Consider the following 17,409-nt stretch of genomic DNA (forward strand, 5'->3'; position numbering starts at 1 on the left):
TTAAAGTTGACGGTTGAAGAGATTTAGTTGTAGTGTGACTTATTTAGCTCCCTGGCTTTGTGAAAAGACTACAGTATCCAAGATACATACCAAACAATTTTAGAGAGTAGTCAATAGGTGATGATGACAACTAACACTGACTTCTCCCTTTACCGATTTTAATCAATCTTTAAAGAGCTATTCCGGTTATATATAAAAAATCTGTAAATCATTTGAATATCTAGCACACTATGGTCAATTTTAAACTGTGGGATCAAATATGGACTCAGTTGTTACTGTGACAAATATTTGACATATACTGGTGCATTATTTAATCTGTAGCTTTCACATCATTTTTGTTTTGTAGGGATGGAGACTTTAACAAGAATTATGACAGAAAAATGGTCCAAAAGGTTTGTTTCACTGAACTAGCATTTTATCATGGTTTGGCCTGGCATTTAAAAGATACATCCCTTAAAGGTTTATCGTCAAGGACAGCTGCCTTATAAACACAGTATGGTTTTTTGAATGTCATTAAAGTTCCAGTAATATAAAGTAGCTGGAGAACATCAATTCCTTAAATTTTGGTCGATATTCTTAGATAAATAGTATTTGAATAAAAAAGCTGTCTATTGTGTTTAACATAATATTAAAAAAACGTAAGCCAATTTTGATTCATGTTTCTTTGCATTTCCAAAAGGTTTTTATACGCCCGTCTATGACGGGACGTATTATGGTATACCCCGCGTCCGTCCGTCTGTTAATGTCGTACGCTACGTCAAATATCCTTTGACAGATTTTCTTCAAATTTTAACACAATCTTAATATTGATAAACCCTGATCCCCTTTCGTTTTTGACGGAATTCTGAATTGTCGTTCCAGAGTTATGGGACTTTGTTCGTCAAAATTTCGTGATTTCATTGAATGTCCTACTGTAGCTCAAATATCCTTCGATGGATTTTTTTCAAATTTCAACACAATCTTAATATTGATAAACCCTGATCCCCTTTCGTTTTTGACGGAATTCTGAATTGTCGTTCCAGAGTTATGGGACTTTGTTCGTCAAAATTTCGTGATTTCATTGAATGTCCTACTGTAGCTCAAATATCCTTCGATGGATTTTTTTTTTTTTTTTTTTAGTATCCCTGAAAAATTGAACAAGGTGAGCTTTTTTCTATTCCGATTGTACACTACCACTTACCCATCTACATTTCTCTTTTATTATTGGTCAAAATATCTATAACAGGTTTACTTCAACTCCATATCCTCTAAAGAAATGCATACATATACTCAAAAAAAGATATGGTATGAATGTCAAGGAGACGGCGCTCCATGCTCATGTACTTATAAAATAAACCATGTATTCAAATACAAATAAACTGAAGTAAAAAAATGATTCAAAGGGTTATTTATTACGTTACTACTTCATTGGCGAACGACGGGCGTATCATGCGCTCATGGCGCAGCTGTTTATTCTAAAATTGTAACTGATATAATTATTATACTTTCAAGGTTTTATTTCAATGGTCTCTCGTAATACATGTTGAACTTTCAGTCAATGGTCAATTTTATGCTGGACCCTAAAGGGGATCTGCCCTGGGAGGAAGAGGAAGGGGCAGAAGACGTGATACACATTAACTCTGAGCAGGTACGCAATTTATCCCAGTTATTGAAGACGTGATACACATTTACTCTGAACAGGTACGCCATTTATACCTGTTATTTATAATGCTGTTACAAACTAGATAGAGAGGTATTCTGGAGTCACCATTGTCGTCTGTCTGTAGACACCAAGTTGTCAGAAGAATCCTCGTATGCTTTTAGATATGTACAGCGTCTTAATGCATGTAAATCAAGTGTCGTCTGCACATGCTAATCAGGGACGACACTTTCCCCCTGTTATGGTATTTTTGTGTGTAAAGGAAGTCTCTTTTTAGTGAAAATCCAATTTAAGATTAAAGTGTCATCCTGATAAGCCTTGGACGACTTTTGGCACATGCTTTAAGCCCAGTTTTACCAGAATGAGGCTCAATTTATCCTCTTGATGATTCAGTAGAAATGCCGTAATGACTAGTTTTTCGGACACTCAACATTTTTGGACACCCCCGTTTTTAGCAAAAAGACTTATTCATTGTGACTCTAAATTTTCAGACATGTTGTTTTTTTCCATAATTACTGAATCTACATTAGTGGACAGTTTATTTTACATTGCTATTTTACCAGAAGTCTTCCCTTTTGCACTTACCTTGTGGTTCTTTGATCGTCTGATTTTACAACCGAATAAAGGTAATAAAACCTGGCAGACAAATGCCTTAAGGCAACAGACCATAAAATTTGCGTTATTTGGTATATTACTATGTATACCGGTAAAAGACATTGGTTTCACCGGACAGCTTAAAGTGAAACATATATGAAAGTAATGTATACCCTATGGTGTTGTATTTTACAAGCACATGCTATTATTCGTTGAAACAATTGACGCAATTCACATTACATGAACATATCCCATCATAAATGCAATACATTAGAGTGTCTGTAAATTTTTAAACACCTTTATTTTTGTCTCAAATTTTTCGGACACCTCGATTTTAATAATATGTTTTGTATCTAAATTTTTGGACACAATTGTTAAAAATTATTTTAAAGTTTCCTTAAACTTCGACTAGAGTTATTACTGTATTAATATTTGGTTGCCCTTTTAACAAAGCAGATAGGGGTATTCTGGAATCAACATGGACGCCTGTCTGTGGACAAAAACTTGTAAAAAGAATTAAATATGTGTCTTGTTCTGAGAAAATTGGGCTTAATGCATGTGCGTAAAGTGTCGTCCCAAATAAGCCTGTGCAGTTCGCACAGTCAAATCAGGGATGACACTTTCTGCCTAAACTTGATTTTTGGTAAGGAGGGACTTCCTTGAAACTAAAAGTACCATAAAAGCGGAAAGTGTCTTTCCTGATTAGCCTGTGCGGACAGCACAGGCTAATCTGGGACGACACTTTACTCACATGCATTAAGCCCAGTTTTCACAGAACACGACTTATATATATTATTTATATTTGCATGTCTTGTTCCTTATGATATGAAATAGTTCATGTGCAACATCCTACATGTATGTTAAAGTTTCAAAAGTTACAGACTCCTAATTATATTGTTGCAACTTGTTACAACTGCGTCATGCAACATCAATTGGTATTGGTATCTTCTGTGACAAGGTCTTATGGAAGGATGATATCAGTCAGCGTGTTTTTGTTTCTGTTCTAATACAGGGCCAGTAAACAGTCCCTTTCTGAATGGAAAAAAGTATATATTTTTCCTAAATTGCACCTACATATTCCCAATTGAAAGGTTTCCAACAAACAAGAAACACAAAAATAGTTTTACCCCTCTATTAGTTGAACCTTTATAGTAAATATAATATTGAAAACACTTTTTATCTCAATTTTTAAGCATTTGTTAGCAAAACAACACTAGTTTTCCAATTTAAGTCCAAAGGTGGCGATTATTTCCAATCCAACAGGGTCCCATTCCCAAAATAGTAGGAAAAAACAAAAGTTATCAGTGTTTAACTTTACAAAGTCAGAGAGACCAACAGCAGAGCTTGTAAACATTGTAAAATGGTTTTATTATAGACATCTCTTCAGCATTCAAGTTCATTCTTTCATATGCACAAATTTATTATAATATCTCATGTAGTGAATGCTGTTTGGTGTACAAATGTAGCTTTATTAAGCCTGTATTTATTTTATGATTTCAGAATTTCCAAAAACTGCTCAAGAAGAATAAAAAACCAACTTTAGTTATGTTTTATGCACCATGTAAGTTTTTCATGTCACACAATTTTATTTTGCCATCTTGCATTTGAATGTTAATATTATTTTAATTGACCATCAAACGTAAAGGTGTTGTGACGTTGAGATATGGAAACATTTTTAGCTCCACTGGCCAGAGGCCAGCGGGGCTTATGTCATGGTCCTGTGTCCGTCGTGCGTGCGTCTGTGCGTTAACTTTTTCTTTAAACATCTTCTTCGCCTAAACTACAAATCCAATTCTGATAAAACTTCTCACAAATGTTCCTGTGGTAAACCTCTTTCAAATTTGTTCAAATTATGCCCCTGGGGTCAAATTTGACCCCGCCCCGGGGGTCAATAAATTGAACATATGCTTATATAAAGCCTATTTTGTGCAAACTTTAAAAATCTAAAGTCCATAACCATTGGGCCTAGTAGTGCTACCACATTTGGTATGTAGTGACATTTAATATTTCTCTACTTTGTTTGTTCAAATTATGCCCCTGGGGTCAAATTTGACCCTGCCGGGGGGGGGTCACAAAAATGAACATATGCTTATAATTATAAAGCCTATTTTGTGCAAACTTTAAAAATCTTTCTGTCCATAACCGTAGGGCCTAGGGCTACCAAATTCGGTATGTAGTGACATCTAATAGTTCTCTACTTATTTTGTTCAAATTATGCCCATAGGGTCAGATTTGACCCTGCTCCGGGGGTCACAAAAATGAACATGCGCTTAAATAAGGCCTATTTTGTGCAAACTTTAAATATCTTTTTGCCCATAATCGTATGGCATAGGGCTACCAAATTTGGTATGTAGTGACATCTAATAGTCCTCTACCAAGTTTGTTCAAATTAAGCCCCTGGGATCAAATTTGACTCAAATTTGACCGTTCCCCAGGGGTCACAAAATTGAACATATGCTTATATTGGGCCTATTTTGTGCAAACTTTAAAAATCTTCTTGACCATAACCATTTGGCCTATTTCTACCAAATTTGGTATGTATTAAAATCTTTAAGTTCTCTACCAAGTTTTTTCAAATTATGCCCCTGGGGTCAAATTTTACCCTGCCCCAGGGGTCACAAAAATGAACATATGCTTAAATAAGGCCTATTTTGTGCAAACTTTAAAAATCTTCTTGTTCATAATTATAGAGCCTAGGGCTACTAAATTTGGTATGTAGTGACATCTAATAGTCCTCTACCAAACTTGTTCAAATTATTCCCCTGGGCTCAAATTTGACCCTGCTCTGGGGGTCACAAAACTGAACATATGCTTATATAAAGCCTCTTTTGTGCAAACTTTCAACATCTTCCTGCCCATATCCATTGGATATGCATTAAACCCCCATTATTTATAAGCTTTTTAACCAGGTTTTCCGAAGGAAAAAACTGGTTATAAGATTGGCGAATGCGGGCGGGCTGGCGGGCGGGCGGAACAAGCTTTGTCGTTCATTGTGAACTTTGTCGTTCATTGTGAGATTTTAAAATCATTTGGCACATTTGTTAACCATCATTAGACGGTGTGTCGCGCGAAAAAATTACGTCAATATCTCCAAGGTCAAGGTCACACTTTGAGTTCAAAGGTAAAAAATAGCCATAAATGAGCTTGTCTGGGCTATAACTATGTCATTCATTTTGAGATTTTAAAATCATTTGCACATTTGTTCACCATCATGGGACGGTGTGTCGCACGAAAGAATCACGTCAATATCTCCAATGTCAAGGTCGCCACGACTAAAAATAGATTTATTTTAAAACAAACTTACAAAGGGGGTTAATTTTGTTTGTTCATTTCAAAAGTTCAGTTTGAGTTGTCTCCCTTTATCAGATTTTTTTTCACAATGAAAACCTGGTTTTGTGACAATTTTGTCCCTTGTTTTGCCATTAATATGATAACCCATCAGTTCAAAAGCACGATCGAAAAAACATTTCTGCATATGCGCGGACCAGTCAAAGACTTTGTTTACATAATTAGTTCCAAGGTCACAATAACAACAACAACAACCCTACATGCATGCATGGGAATCAAGTCTTTTTGCGTCCGTTTGTAGACATTATCTTTACTTTTTGGAGCATTGGAGATGTTTATCAAAAAAAAATCTATCAATACATGTAAGCAGATGCACAACTATTTATTTTATTTTTTGGAAATCAATGTTTATACAGACCATCGGAAATTGGGTCACGAAGCTGTGGGAAAGTGTCGAAAGTGTCCATATATCCAGAAAAAAATATTTTGGATGACATGATAATTTCGTGTCTTTTTCGTAGTGTTTAATCCAGTTCAATAATATCTTATTGATTTTTAAAACACAACTTCCATGGTAGTGTTGCCATGATCGCAACATCTTGATGAATTATTATTCAATTTTTTGTCTCATAAACAATTACTTGTTTTACCAAACAAACTACAAAGTTATCATTCCTACTGCCTTTCGGCACCTCATGAACCTGAAAAACTCGTAACTTTATGTTTCCTCAGGCAAATATCTTCTTTGTAAAATAAACAATTTCTTCACCACGTTAACAATCCTGCTACACTCACTAATGCCTCAAGAATGAAGTAAAGTTCAGGTGATCTACACTTTCATTAATCTTGTAGAACATGCGTAGATTTGATCTTCAGCATCTAAAAATATGTAAATAGAAAGAACGACAATATTTTTTGGAGAGATAAATGTACCTACGTTATAAGCAAAGGACCTGTGCGACTATTCCCGGGCTTTTTAGTCTGTTTAGTTAACACCGTAGTAACGTTTTCCATTTATAAAAATGCTCACCCTTCCAACTTTAAGCGCTCAGTGGGACGAGGGATAGAAAGAGAAAGACACATGCTTGAGTACATTTCAACCCATACGCATTGCACGCTTTTTTCACATAAAAAAAACAGTGGAGCGATACAGGGCCATCATGGCCCTCTTGTTTAGATTTAGCAAAGGTGTGCTAAAAATCACTGAAATAAAATGGTTTAATGAAATGAAAATCATGATCCACTGCCTGTAAAATACATTTATACTCCACTTTGAATGAAGAAAAAATCTAAAGCGAATGACAGATTAAAATATGTAAATGATCAATTTTTAATATACTGTGAACTTATGTTGCACAGCTTATCAATTAAAATGTTTAATTTGTGCTCTGGTATAATTATTATGCCCCCGAGGGAGGGCATATAGTGATCGGAGCGTCCGTCCGTCCTTCCGTCACACTTTGCATTTGGGTTTCGCGTTTAGGTTTAGAAAAATGCTGATAACTTCTATGTCCCTTCAGATAGCAACTTGATATTTGGCATGCATGTGTATCTCATGGAGCTGCACATTTTGAGTGCTGAAAGGTCAAGGTCATCATTCAAGGTCAAAGGTCAAAAAAACAAATTCAAAGCGGCGCAGTAGGGGGCATTGTGTTTCTGACAAAAACATCTCTTGTTTTTATACTACAACACATGGAGAGTGAAATGTGTTGCCAATGTGTGTTATATATCATCAGGGGTTTCAAATCAATGGTCTGTATTGTCAGTGCTGTCCCAGAGCTTGAATGGGAAATAAAAATGTAAAAAAAGGGATATTTTATATATAATTGCCTTGGGTATAAGAAGAAAAGAGAGTTAAAAAAAACGGACAAGTTAAGCCATGTGCTCCTGGAATATAAATCAGTCATTAAAATTGCTATTGTTGTTGGCGTCGCTCTGGAGAGCGGCGACTAGTATGCAATGCATTTTCTTTTCGCTTACGGGAGGAGAAGTTATTTTACGGATCAATGTATATATTTTTATTTTAAGAATATCTTGCATAGTGGTGATTTTTTGTGTAAATTAGTGTAAATAAGTACTGCATTTGTGCCTATTACATTTATTACAACATTTATTGCCAATAATGCAAAGCTTATTGTTTTAATTAATAACTGATCCACAACTGATCACAGTGGAAAGATCACAGGGACTGGGCAAATTCGCGAAACTTTCTGGTTTTGTATAAAAACAAAACATAATCAAAATATATTTGTTTTGTGGTTTTTCTAATTTGCTTATTTAGTGGAGAATCAATGTAGTACAATATTTGATGACCTATCGCGCAAGCAAGTTTATTGGAAGGCGTAGTGGTACGAAAATGTACAATGTATTAGTTTATTAATAGACATATAATAACGATCGCTATACACAACTTCACCATATAGCAGTACATTAATGATGTCAGCCGGAATAGCTCAGTTGGGAGAGCGTTAGACTGAAGTTGTTTACGCAACAATCATCTAAAGGCCCCCGGTTCAAACCCGGGTTCCGGCACGAACGGAACAGTTCGGCGGCTGACATTTTTTTTTAGTCAGGTTAATAAATATAATAAAGCTTTATTTTATGTAAACATTTTATAATCCATTTTACTACAATTGGACAATTTTATTAAAATTAATGGATGCCGCGTGGTGACGTTAATTAAAATTTCTTACATCACTTAAATATCTTATAAAAAAATACACGTGTTTTTAATTTTAACAAATAAATGCAAACAAAACATCTATTATCCATGTTTTTTTATGGTTGTCTATCATAGGCCCTTAGTACTATCCCTACCACATATAGAGCGCGAAGCGCGACACGTATTATTGATTGTAACAATGAGTTGCGATAAAGGAAGCAGCCGCTTATCAAGGAGGAGCTGTGTCCCAGCAACCCATTTCCCTAGAGTCAAGCACTCCTCGGAGGTTTTTTGTAAGAACCACATATAGAGCGCGACACGCATTACAATCCAGGTGGTATGGGCCCTTTAGCATTATCCGACCATTACGTCCATAGTTATCTTCCTTAGAACTTGAGAAATTTTGAAATCGTTGTTCGAAGTCCAAAATTTTCACGCGATTGTTCCCAAACTTTCACAGGTTTTTTATGCCCCCCTTCGAAGAAGAGGGGGTATATTGCTTTGCTCATGTCGGTCAGTTGGTAGGTCAGTCGGTAGGTCCGTCCACCAGGTGGTTTCCGGATGATAACTCAAGAACGCTTGGGGCTAGGATCATGAAACTTCATAGGTACATTGATCATGACTCGCAGATGACCCCTTTTGATTTTGAGGTCACTAGGTCAAAGGTCAAGGTCACAGGTGAAGGTCACAGTTACTGGAAATAGGCATTTTAAGGATTTAGCATGGTTCAAACAAGGGAAACAACTACCGTTTATGCATGTTCTTTGTATTACAGCATTTGCCTCCCTTTAATTCATTTAAAATCTCATTTTACAGCAGAGATTCCAAATCTGACCTGTAAATGAGCCCCATATTTACTGCCAGTGCTAGGTTACCTTTTCCCATTTGATCATTCTTAAGTATTGGTATTGTAATGCTGCTGCTATGCTACTGCTACTGCTACTGCTACTACTACTACTACTACTACTATACTACTACTACTACTACTACTACTACTACTACTACTACTACTACTACTACTACACCACTACCACCACCATCCCAGATGACCCCTATTGATTTTGAGGTCACTAGGTCAAAGGTCACAGGTGAAGGTCACAGTTACTGGAAATAGGCATTTTAAGGATTTATCATGGTTCAAACAAGGGATCTACCGTTTATGCATGGTCTTTTTATTACAGCATTTGCCTCCCTTTAATTCATTAAAAATCTCATTTTACAGCAGAGATTCCAAATCTGACCTGTAAATGAGCCCCATATTTACTGCCAGTGCTAGGTTACCTTTTCCCATTTAATCATTCTTAAGTATTGGTATTGTAATGCTGCTGCTATGCTACTGCTACTACTACTACTACTACTACTACGACGACGACGACGGCGACAACGACGACCACCACCACCCACCCACCACCCACCACCACCACCACCGTTCACAGTGACCAAAAAACGTATTCACACAATGGCTGCTACTACAACTTATAGCCCATATAGGGGGGCATGCATGTTTTACAAACAGCCCTTGTTTTATCAATGAGGACCCAACCCAAACTCTATATGAGCAATATCGGATCATAAGTCCAGAATTATGTCTCTTTGAATTTAAAAATAAAAGTGAAAAACTGCTTGGTTAGGTGATTATGTCAACCTTTTTCATCAGATTCTTTCCAAACTTACAGTGTCTTCATATCAATGAGCATTTTTACCTCATTTAAAATGAGAAACATCGGGACAATAAGTCCAGAATTTTTATGTCCCCCACTATAGTTGTGGGGGACATATTGTTTTTGCCCTGTCTGTTGGTTTGTTGGTTGGTTGGTTGGTCTGTTGGTTGGTTGGTCTGTTTGCGCCAACTTTAACATTTTGCAATAACTTTTGCTATATTGAATATAGAAACTTGATATTTGGCATGCATGTGTATCTCATGGAGCTGCACATTTTGAGAGGTGAAAGGTCAATGTCATCCTTCAAGGTCAGAGGTCAAATATATTTGGCCAAAATCGCTCATTTTATGAATACTTTTGCAATATTGAAGATAGCAACTTGATATTTGGCATGCATGTGTATCTCATGGAGCTGCACATTTTGAGTGGTGAAAGGTCAAGGTCATTCTTCAAGGTGAGAGGTCAAATATATGTGGCCCAAATCGCTTATTTTATGAATACTTTTGCAATAGTGAAGATAGCAACTTGATATTTGGCATGCATGTGTATCTCATGGAGCTGCACATTTTGAGTGGTGAAAGGTCAAGGTCATTCTTCAAGGTCAGAGGTCAAATATATGTGGCCCAAATCGCTTATTTTATGAATACTTTTGCAATATTGAAGATAGCAACTTGATATTTGGTATGCATGTATATCTCATGGAGCTGCACATTTTGAGTGGTGAAAGGTCAAGGTCATCCTTCAAGGTCATATATATGTGGCCCAAATCGCTTATTTTATGAATACTTTTGCAATATTGAAGATAGCAACTTGATATTTGGCATGCATGTGTATCTTATGGAGCTGCACATTTTGAGTGGTGAAAGGTCAAGGTCATCCTTCAAGGTCAAACGTCATATAGGGGGAAATTGTGTTTCACAAACACATCTTGTTTTTCTATTAAATTTGACAAAATAAACAATTTCCACTTGTTTAAAAGATTTCAAAACTTTCGTCTGAATCTTTTTAAACTTGTTAAGTGTTTTTATATCAGTATTACTCAAACCCTATTGAAAATGATGAATATCGGAGCAATAAATCTATTATGATCTTTTAATGAATTTCAAAGTATTGTGAAATGCAGCTTCTTTATGCAATTTACAGTTTTCATTCATTTTTTTTCCAACTTTTACAGTGTTTTCATATCAATGAGTACTCAACCCCTATCGTACTTGACCAACGTAAGAATAAGTTCAGAATCATCTCCCCTTGAAGTTGAGAGAAATATGAAATTCTGCTTACAAGATGAAGCAGATTTTTTAAAACCTTCACAGTTCTGTTCCATTAATGAAAACTGCACACGGATGTTTGTAAAAAAGGAAACCAATGTAAATAAAATGAACTATGAAATATTTGGGGGTTACAACACAAAATAATAAAAATGGTTATTTTGGGGTTATAACACAAAATTATAGATAATGGTTATACCAGTATCTTTTTCTATTTTGTTTAAAATAACCGGCCAATATATTAATATTTACAGTAGAAAAAAAATCGTTCCATGTAACTTCATTGAATGCCTTTCACACTAAAATGCCCGACGCCCTTTGATGCTTTGCATCAATACTTATCTTGTATTATATTTAAATAAAATCTTTGTTTTTAACAGGGTGTGGATATTGCAAGCGACTCAAACCAGACTTTGCTGCTGCTGCTTCTGAATTGAGAAATGAAGTTGTAAGTGATTCTTGGTCTTTATTTGAGCTGTGCTCTGTGAAAAGGGGGGTTTAATGCAAGTGAGTAAAGTGTCATCCCAGAATCACAACACTTTACGCTTTTATGATATTTTCTGTTTAAAGAAAGTCTCTTCTTAGCAAAACTCCAGTTTAGGCGCAAAGTGTCTCTTGACTGTGCAGTCCACACAGGGGACTATTCTTTGCACACATGCATTTAACCCCCTTTTCACAGAGCACGGCCCATTTTTATGTGTTTTGTATAGAGACCTATTCTTTTGCGATACAAACGGGCTATTCCTGTAATATAATGATCATGTGATATTAATTTTTGTGAGTAGATGGATCCAAACATTTAAGGTCCTGGGGTCCGTCTTATCAAAGATCGTACGACATTGTTAACTTACGATTGCATTTTGTAATTTTAAAATATAAGTGATTATGATCTTTATGTTTCAAAAATAATGGATATTTGACAGCTTCTTTGGAAATGAATGGAAATGTTCAACGCAAGTAATCATAAATGTGACGGTTACGTATATATGGCGCTTCGAAAATCGTAAGTTAACAATGTCGTACGATCTTTGATAAGTCGGGCCCCAAATGAACTCTTATTTCTCACATTGAACTGTAAGTTTCACTATTCACCGAGTAGGCCGAGCTTCTTACTCCTTACCCTAATTTAAATATCCGTGTAATGCTGTATTTGAGATAAACATCTCCATATCTCTGTTTCCACAACAGGTATTCAATTGAAACGTCTCTGCTATGAAGCAATCCAACCCTTTCTGTATAAATTCTCATTTATCTAGATGTGTGATAGCTGACCATACTGTTGTTTTCAGAACATGGTAGGTGTGGACGTGGACAAACCAGATTTGTACACGCTGAGGGCCGCATTCAATATAACTGGCTTCCCGACCATCTACTATTTTGAGTAAGTCTGAATATTGACGTTGCATGCAATCATCTCTTTCCTAATTCAATCCAAGAGTTTCTAGGAGGTAGCTTATCCATGTGAAAATGATAACGTTGGGTAACTCTTAGTTGACTTTGTCTTAACAAGAGCCTTTTATGATAATAATTATAATCATGAATGTCTGTTGTAAGCTTAAAATAACCTTAATTTGTCATAAGATGTTTGATAAGTGAGCCTTGTTCTGAAACTGGGATTCATGCACGTCTGCGCAAGCTAATCAGGGACAACACTTTCCGTTTCTTTGGATACTTTTATGAAAAAGGGGTTTAATGAATGTGCGTAAAGTGTTATCCCAGATTAGCCTGTGCAGTTCGTAGAAGCTAATCAGGGATGACGCTTTCCACCTTAACTTGATTTTTGCTAAGAAGATGCTTTCTTAAAACTAAAAATATACAAGTGGAAAGTCTCGTCTCTAATTAGCCTGTGTGGACTGTGCCGGGAAATCTATGTCGACGTTTTATGTTATGCACATGCATTAAGCCCAATTTTCTCAGAACAAGGCGCATGACAGTGCCATAACTCTGAGTACTAGTTTTTACAAGCATGTTGGCTTTGTTTATTGAAACAGTTCTGGATCTAATTGAATGATTATTTCCAGGGAAGGACAGCTGAAATATAAATATGGTGGTGAAAACAATAAAGACGGGCTTATAAAATGGCTCAAAAAGTAAGTATACTAGTAATTTAAATCATAATTCATGCCAATTTGTAGTATTTAAACTGGTATGTACACAATTTTAAACATTTTACCATTTGCATTTCAGAGCAGCAATATTGAATTATGTGTAAAATCAATTAAAATAATCGCTGGTTCAGGAAGAAATACGCTTACAAATGAAATCCAGCTAAACAAAACATGCAGTTGAACTCAAAACAACAAATATTTTAATAATTATAATATAATGTTGAAGTTACCATAACTAAGTTTGTTACTCATTGCAAACATAGTCATTAATGTAAACACGTATGCATGAACTTTAGGACAGTATATTTATGTACAATGGCAGTCATATAATATGATGATTAATTAAACAATTAAACTTAATATATAAAAAATATCAGTATTCATATATGTTTACGTTCGATATTTAAGTCATTTTGAGAAACTTTGAGTTAAATGTTTTACATATCCATACACACCCTGTCCAGGGACCCTGCAGGAGCTAAAACAACATGATGTATATATGTTTTACATATCCACAGTCCAGGGCCTCCTGAGGAGCCAAAGGCTGATACACAATGGGAAGACGAGGCGCCAGAAATAGCTCATCTCCATGACGACACTTTTACTGACTACCTGGCAACGCATAGCTCTGTATTGGTCATGTTTTATGCACCTTGTAAGTGGCCTATTCTGCATTACTAGTTCTGGACGTTTTATTTATGCTCCTAATTATAAAATAATTAAATATATGCATATTATTTTGTAATCTTAATGAATTTTCAGTGATATTTATATAAATATTAAAATTTATATACATGTAGTCTTGATTGTAATCATGAATTAAATGTTAAAATTTTTGCCATTTCTTGTCTGTAATATTTTATTCATAAAATAAACCTGAGATATTACAACATAACTTTATTTCTATGGCAAATGGATAACTTTGCGGTGCCACCAAGCTTTTGTTTTTCTCTAATCAGGGTGTGGACATTGCAAGAAAATGAAGCCTGAATATGTGGAGGCGGCCCAAAAAATGGTGGCAGAGGAGGTCAGTAGTCCATGTTTTATATAGTAATGTCAAATAAGTTTAGGAATTCTGTGTCTTTGATTATTTGGGATTCATTTGGTACCCCAAAATTCCAGCATTCTAAGTTCCATTGAAATAAATTCATACCCCACTCAACATTCTCAGTTTAAAAAAACAACTGGTATCAGAAATACCCACATTCTCAGTTCCATGCAAATTAACTGGTACCAGAAAATAAGGGCATTCACAGTACCTTTCAAATGATCTATATGGCTATTGTGCAACCATGTGATCACTGTACATAGACATCCTACATTTTTCCCATTCATGATAAAACTTGCTCAAGGATTGTATTGGAAATATATAACAAAAGTTTTCCAGAACAGTTCAGTTTCTTTAGGTTTGTGTTTGCAACCGAGGTTTATGGCTCTCTTGTTTAATTAAATGTTCTCAGTGCTTTTAATATAATATAAAGGTGGTTTATATTTTACGAGATTTCCTATATGTTTTCAAAAGGAAAACATAATTGAGTCGCGTTCTGAGAAAACCGGGCATAATTCATGTACATAAAGTGTGGTCACAGATTAGCCTAGGCAGTATGCTCAGGCTAATCAGGGACAACACTTTCCGCCTAAATTGGATTTTTGCTAAGAAGAGACTTCATTTAAACAAAAAAATGTCATAAAAGCGGAAAGTGTCATCCCTTATTAGCCTGTGCGGACTGCACAGGCTAATCTGGGACGACACTTTACACACATTCATTAAGCCCAGTTTTCTCAGAACAAGGCTCAAGTGTAATTTGTATTTTAAGTGTGACATAAGTTAAGATGTTCTTAAAGAGCATTGTGGATAGAGACCCAGGTGGTTCACCTTATGCTTGTGTTCACAGATTGATGGTGCATTAGCTGCAGTTGATGCAACAGTTGACAAGAAACTTGGAGAGCAGTTTAAAGTACAAGGCTTTCCCACAGGTATGTTTTGTCATGCATTAAACTGAAACTGTATTCCACTGAATGGTTCAACTTTTCTTAAATAGATTTTGTATGTTTACTACACAGACTTTTTTTACTTGTTTTAATTACTGATGGGAAAACATGAAGGCTTAGTCAAATGTGTTTTTTCCATATGAATTTGGCGTAATCTAGGTCAAGGTCACTGTTTAAGATAAACACTTTTGGTTAAATTATTAATTGAGAAATGTATGTATAACATTATTTATAAGAACTCTTATATTAAGGCCATGCTCATGATTGCATTTGGGTTAAATACAATAAGGCGTAGATAAATGTCACACATGTTTCTGGAATCATCAGGCGATCACAGACTATTAACCCTTTCCCACTCAGAGGCAAAGTGAAGATGGCTATGTGCAAACAGCACAAAACCAAAACAGCATGCGAGTAACTTGCAGACTGTTAAGGTTTTATGCTGTTTGCTGCTCATCAGTATCTAAGGATTGGAGATTAAGCCTTAAAAACTTGAATCTAGTAATAAAGGTCTTTAATTTAATATAACCTTCTAAGGGACTACAAACAGGTCAAAATACGTAACTAAGTGGTAAAGGGTTAAGAACTTTTGTTGGTAATGCTTATCTAGGTAGGGGTTAAATTTGGGGTCATTGGGGTCAAGGTTATTGTTCATTAGATTAGAAAAAGTTTCGGCTCAATAGCGTAACTTTTGATGGAGTTTTTTCAGTTATTTTGTTTGTAATATGTAGCTTCACAGCAAACACATGTTGGGACTGCATTTTGGGCCAGTGGCATCCATGTTACCGTTACTAAAAATAGACAAAACAGTTTTGAGTTGAGATGGAGGTGTTGAGCTGTAATTGTGTGCGTGGTTAGCATACATGCGGACCTGGGTTGGGATTACATTTGTGGCCAGCGGGGTTAAGATCACTGTTACTACAATAAGAAAACAAAAATTCTGCTCAATAAGTTTAATCAGGGTGTATGTGTAATTGCTCTTTAAATTTGTGTTCAGGTAGCTTTTATTAACCTCTTCTGTGCAAATTTAATAAAAATTTAGCTAAATTACTTGGTAGAAACTAGAAAATCTTATTTTTACACCAACAATTAGTTATTTATTATCTTATTTGCCATCAAAAAGTTGTTTTCATCTTCTTTATGTTGGTAATAAAGAACATGTTCTCAGTTCATAGATGTATATCATTAACTGTGTTCTTATTTTTATTTCAGTCAAATATTTTAAGTAAGTATCTTTTGTGATAAAAATTCTTATTTTAAATTGTGCTGGTCCCTTTTCAATACTTTTATACTAAAAAAAGTTTTTAATCGAATTAATGTAAACACAAAATGTTCAGATATTAACTTTAAGAAATCATGAACTTTTATGTATTATGTTCTTTTTTACTTGATGTCAACAATACTTATAAATAAAAAAATTTGATTAAAGATGTGCATTTGGACTTTACTGTTGTCATATTGTTGTAATGTTTGTAACTTCTTATGAACAGGGATGGTGAATTCAAATTTGATGTCAATGAACGGACAGCAGATAAAATCATGGAGTTCATGAAAGAGTAGGTACCTGTTGTTATGTTTTCCTTTATTTATTTGATTGGGGTATATTCCATTGAGTTGTGCTTGTGGATTGGGTCTGGTCAAGGTTGCCATAACTAAGATAAAAAAGTGTCTGTTGTCATTTATTTTACATTTTGTAATGATCAATATGAATTATATTTCATACCTTGTCTGGCTCAAGGAGACTGAATAGAGTTTGTGGGAATAAAGATTTACGCAAGTTAAACTTGTGTCAGTTATTCATCTTATTTTGTCATGTCTTCCTTTGTGTCTTTTGATTGCCAGCTTATATCTATTGGGAAGTGTCAGGATCATCACAATATTTTGTCCATCATTTACTTATATCTAGTGGAAAGTGTCAGGATCATCACAATATTTTGTCCATCATTTACTTAACATTTTTTTATATGAGCCTTCTTCTGGGAAAACTCTGCCTAGTGCATTTGCTGAAAGTGTAAACCCAAATTAGCCCCTGAAGTAATCACAGGCTAAACAGGGATGGCACTTTTCAGCTCTTGCTGCTTAAAGGAAGTTTCTTATTTGCGAATTTCCAGTTTAGGCGGCAATTGTCATCCTTGGGACGATACTTAAGGCACATACATTAAGCCCTGTTTTCCCACAATGTGGCTAATATCTGCTT

General features: G+C 35.3%; 1 protein-coding gene and 1 non-coding gene across 2 annotated transcripts in view; both read left to right on the forward strand.

Moving 5' to 3' along the window:
- Positions 1-17,409, forward strand: part of LOC127867823 (protein disulfide-isomerase A5-like) — a 45,223-nt gene that overhangs the window by 10,703 nt on the left and 17,111 nt on the right. The window contains exons 5-15 of the mRNA XM_052409301.1: positions 347-392; positions 1,535-1,627; positions 3,734-3,794; positions 11,493-11,560; positions 12,402-12,493; positions 13,134-13,202; positions 13,739-13,875; positions 14,180-14,247; positions 15,116-15,197; positions 16,425-16,437; positions 16,703-16,768. Of these exons, the coding sequence (XP_052265261.1) occupies positions 347-392; positions 1,535-1,627; positions 3,734-3,794; positions 11,493-11,560; positions 12,402-12,493; positions 13,134-13,202; positions 13,739-13,875; positions 14,180-14,247; positions 15,116-15,197; positions 16,425-16,437; positions 16,703-16,768 (795 nt within the window). The remainder of the gene's footprint in view (positions 1-346; positions 393-1,534; positions 1,628-3,733; positions 3,795-11,492; positions 11,561-12,401; positions 12,494-13,133; positions 13,203-13,738; positions 13,876-14,179; positions 14,248-15,115; positions 15,198-16,424; positions 16,438-16,702; positions 16,769-17,409) is intronic.
- Trnaf-gaa (transfer RNA phenylalanine (anticodon GAA)) lies at positions 7,964-8,053 on the forward strand. The gene is given in 2 exon segments: positions 7,964-8,000; positions 8,018-8,053. It is a non-coding gene; the product is annotated as a tRNA-Phe (tRNA).

This window comes from Dreissena polymorpha, chromosome 2, assembly GCF_020536995.1.
Source record: "Dreissena polymorpha isolate Duluth1 chromosome 2, UMN_Dpol_1.0, whole genome shotgun sequence".
NCBI lineage: Eukaryota > Metazoa > Mollusca > Bivalvia > Myida > Dreissenidae > Dreissena > Dreissena polymorpha.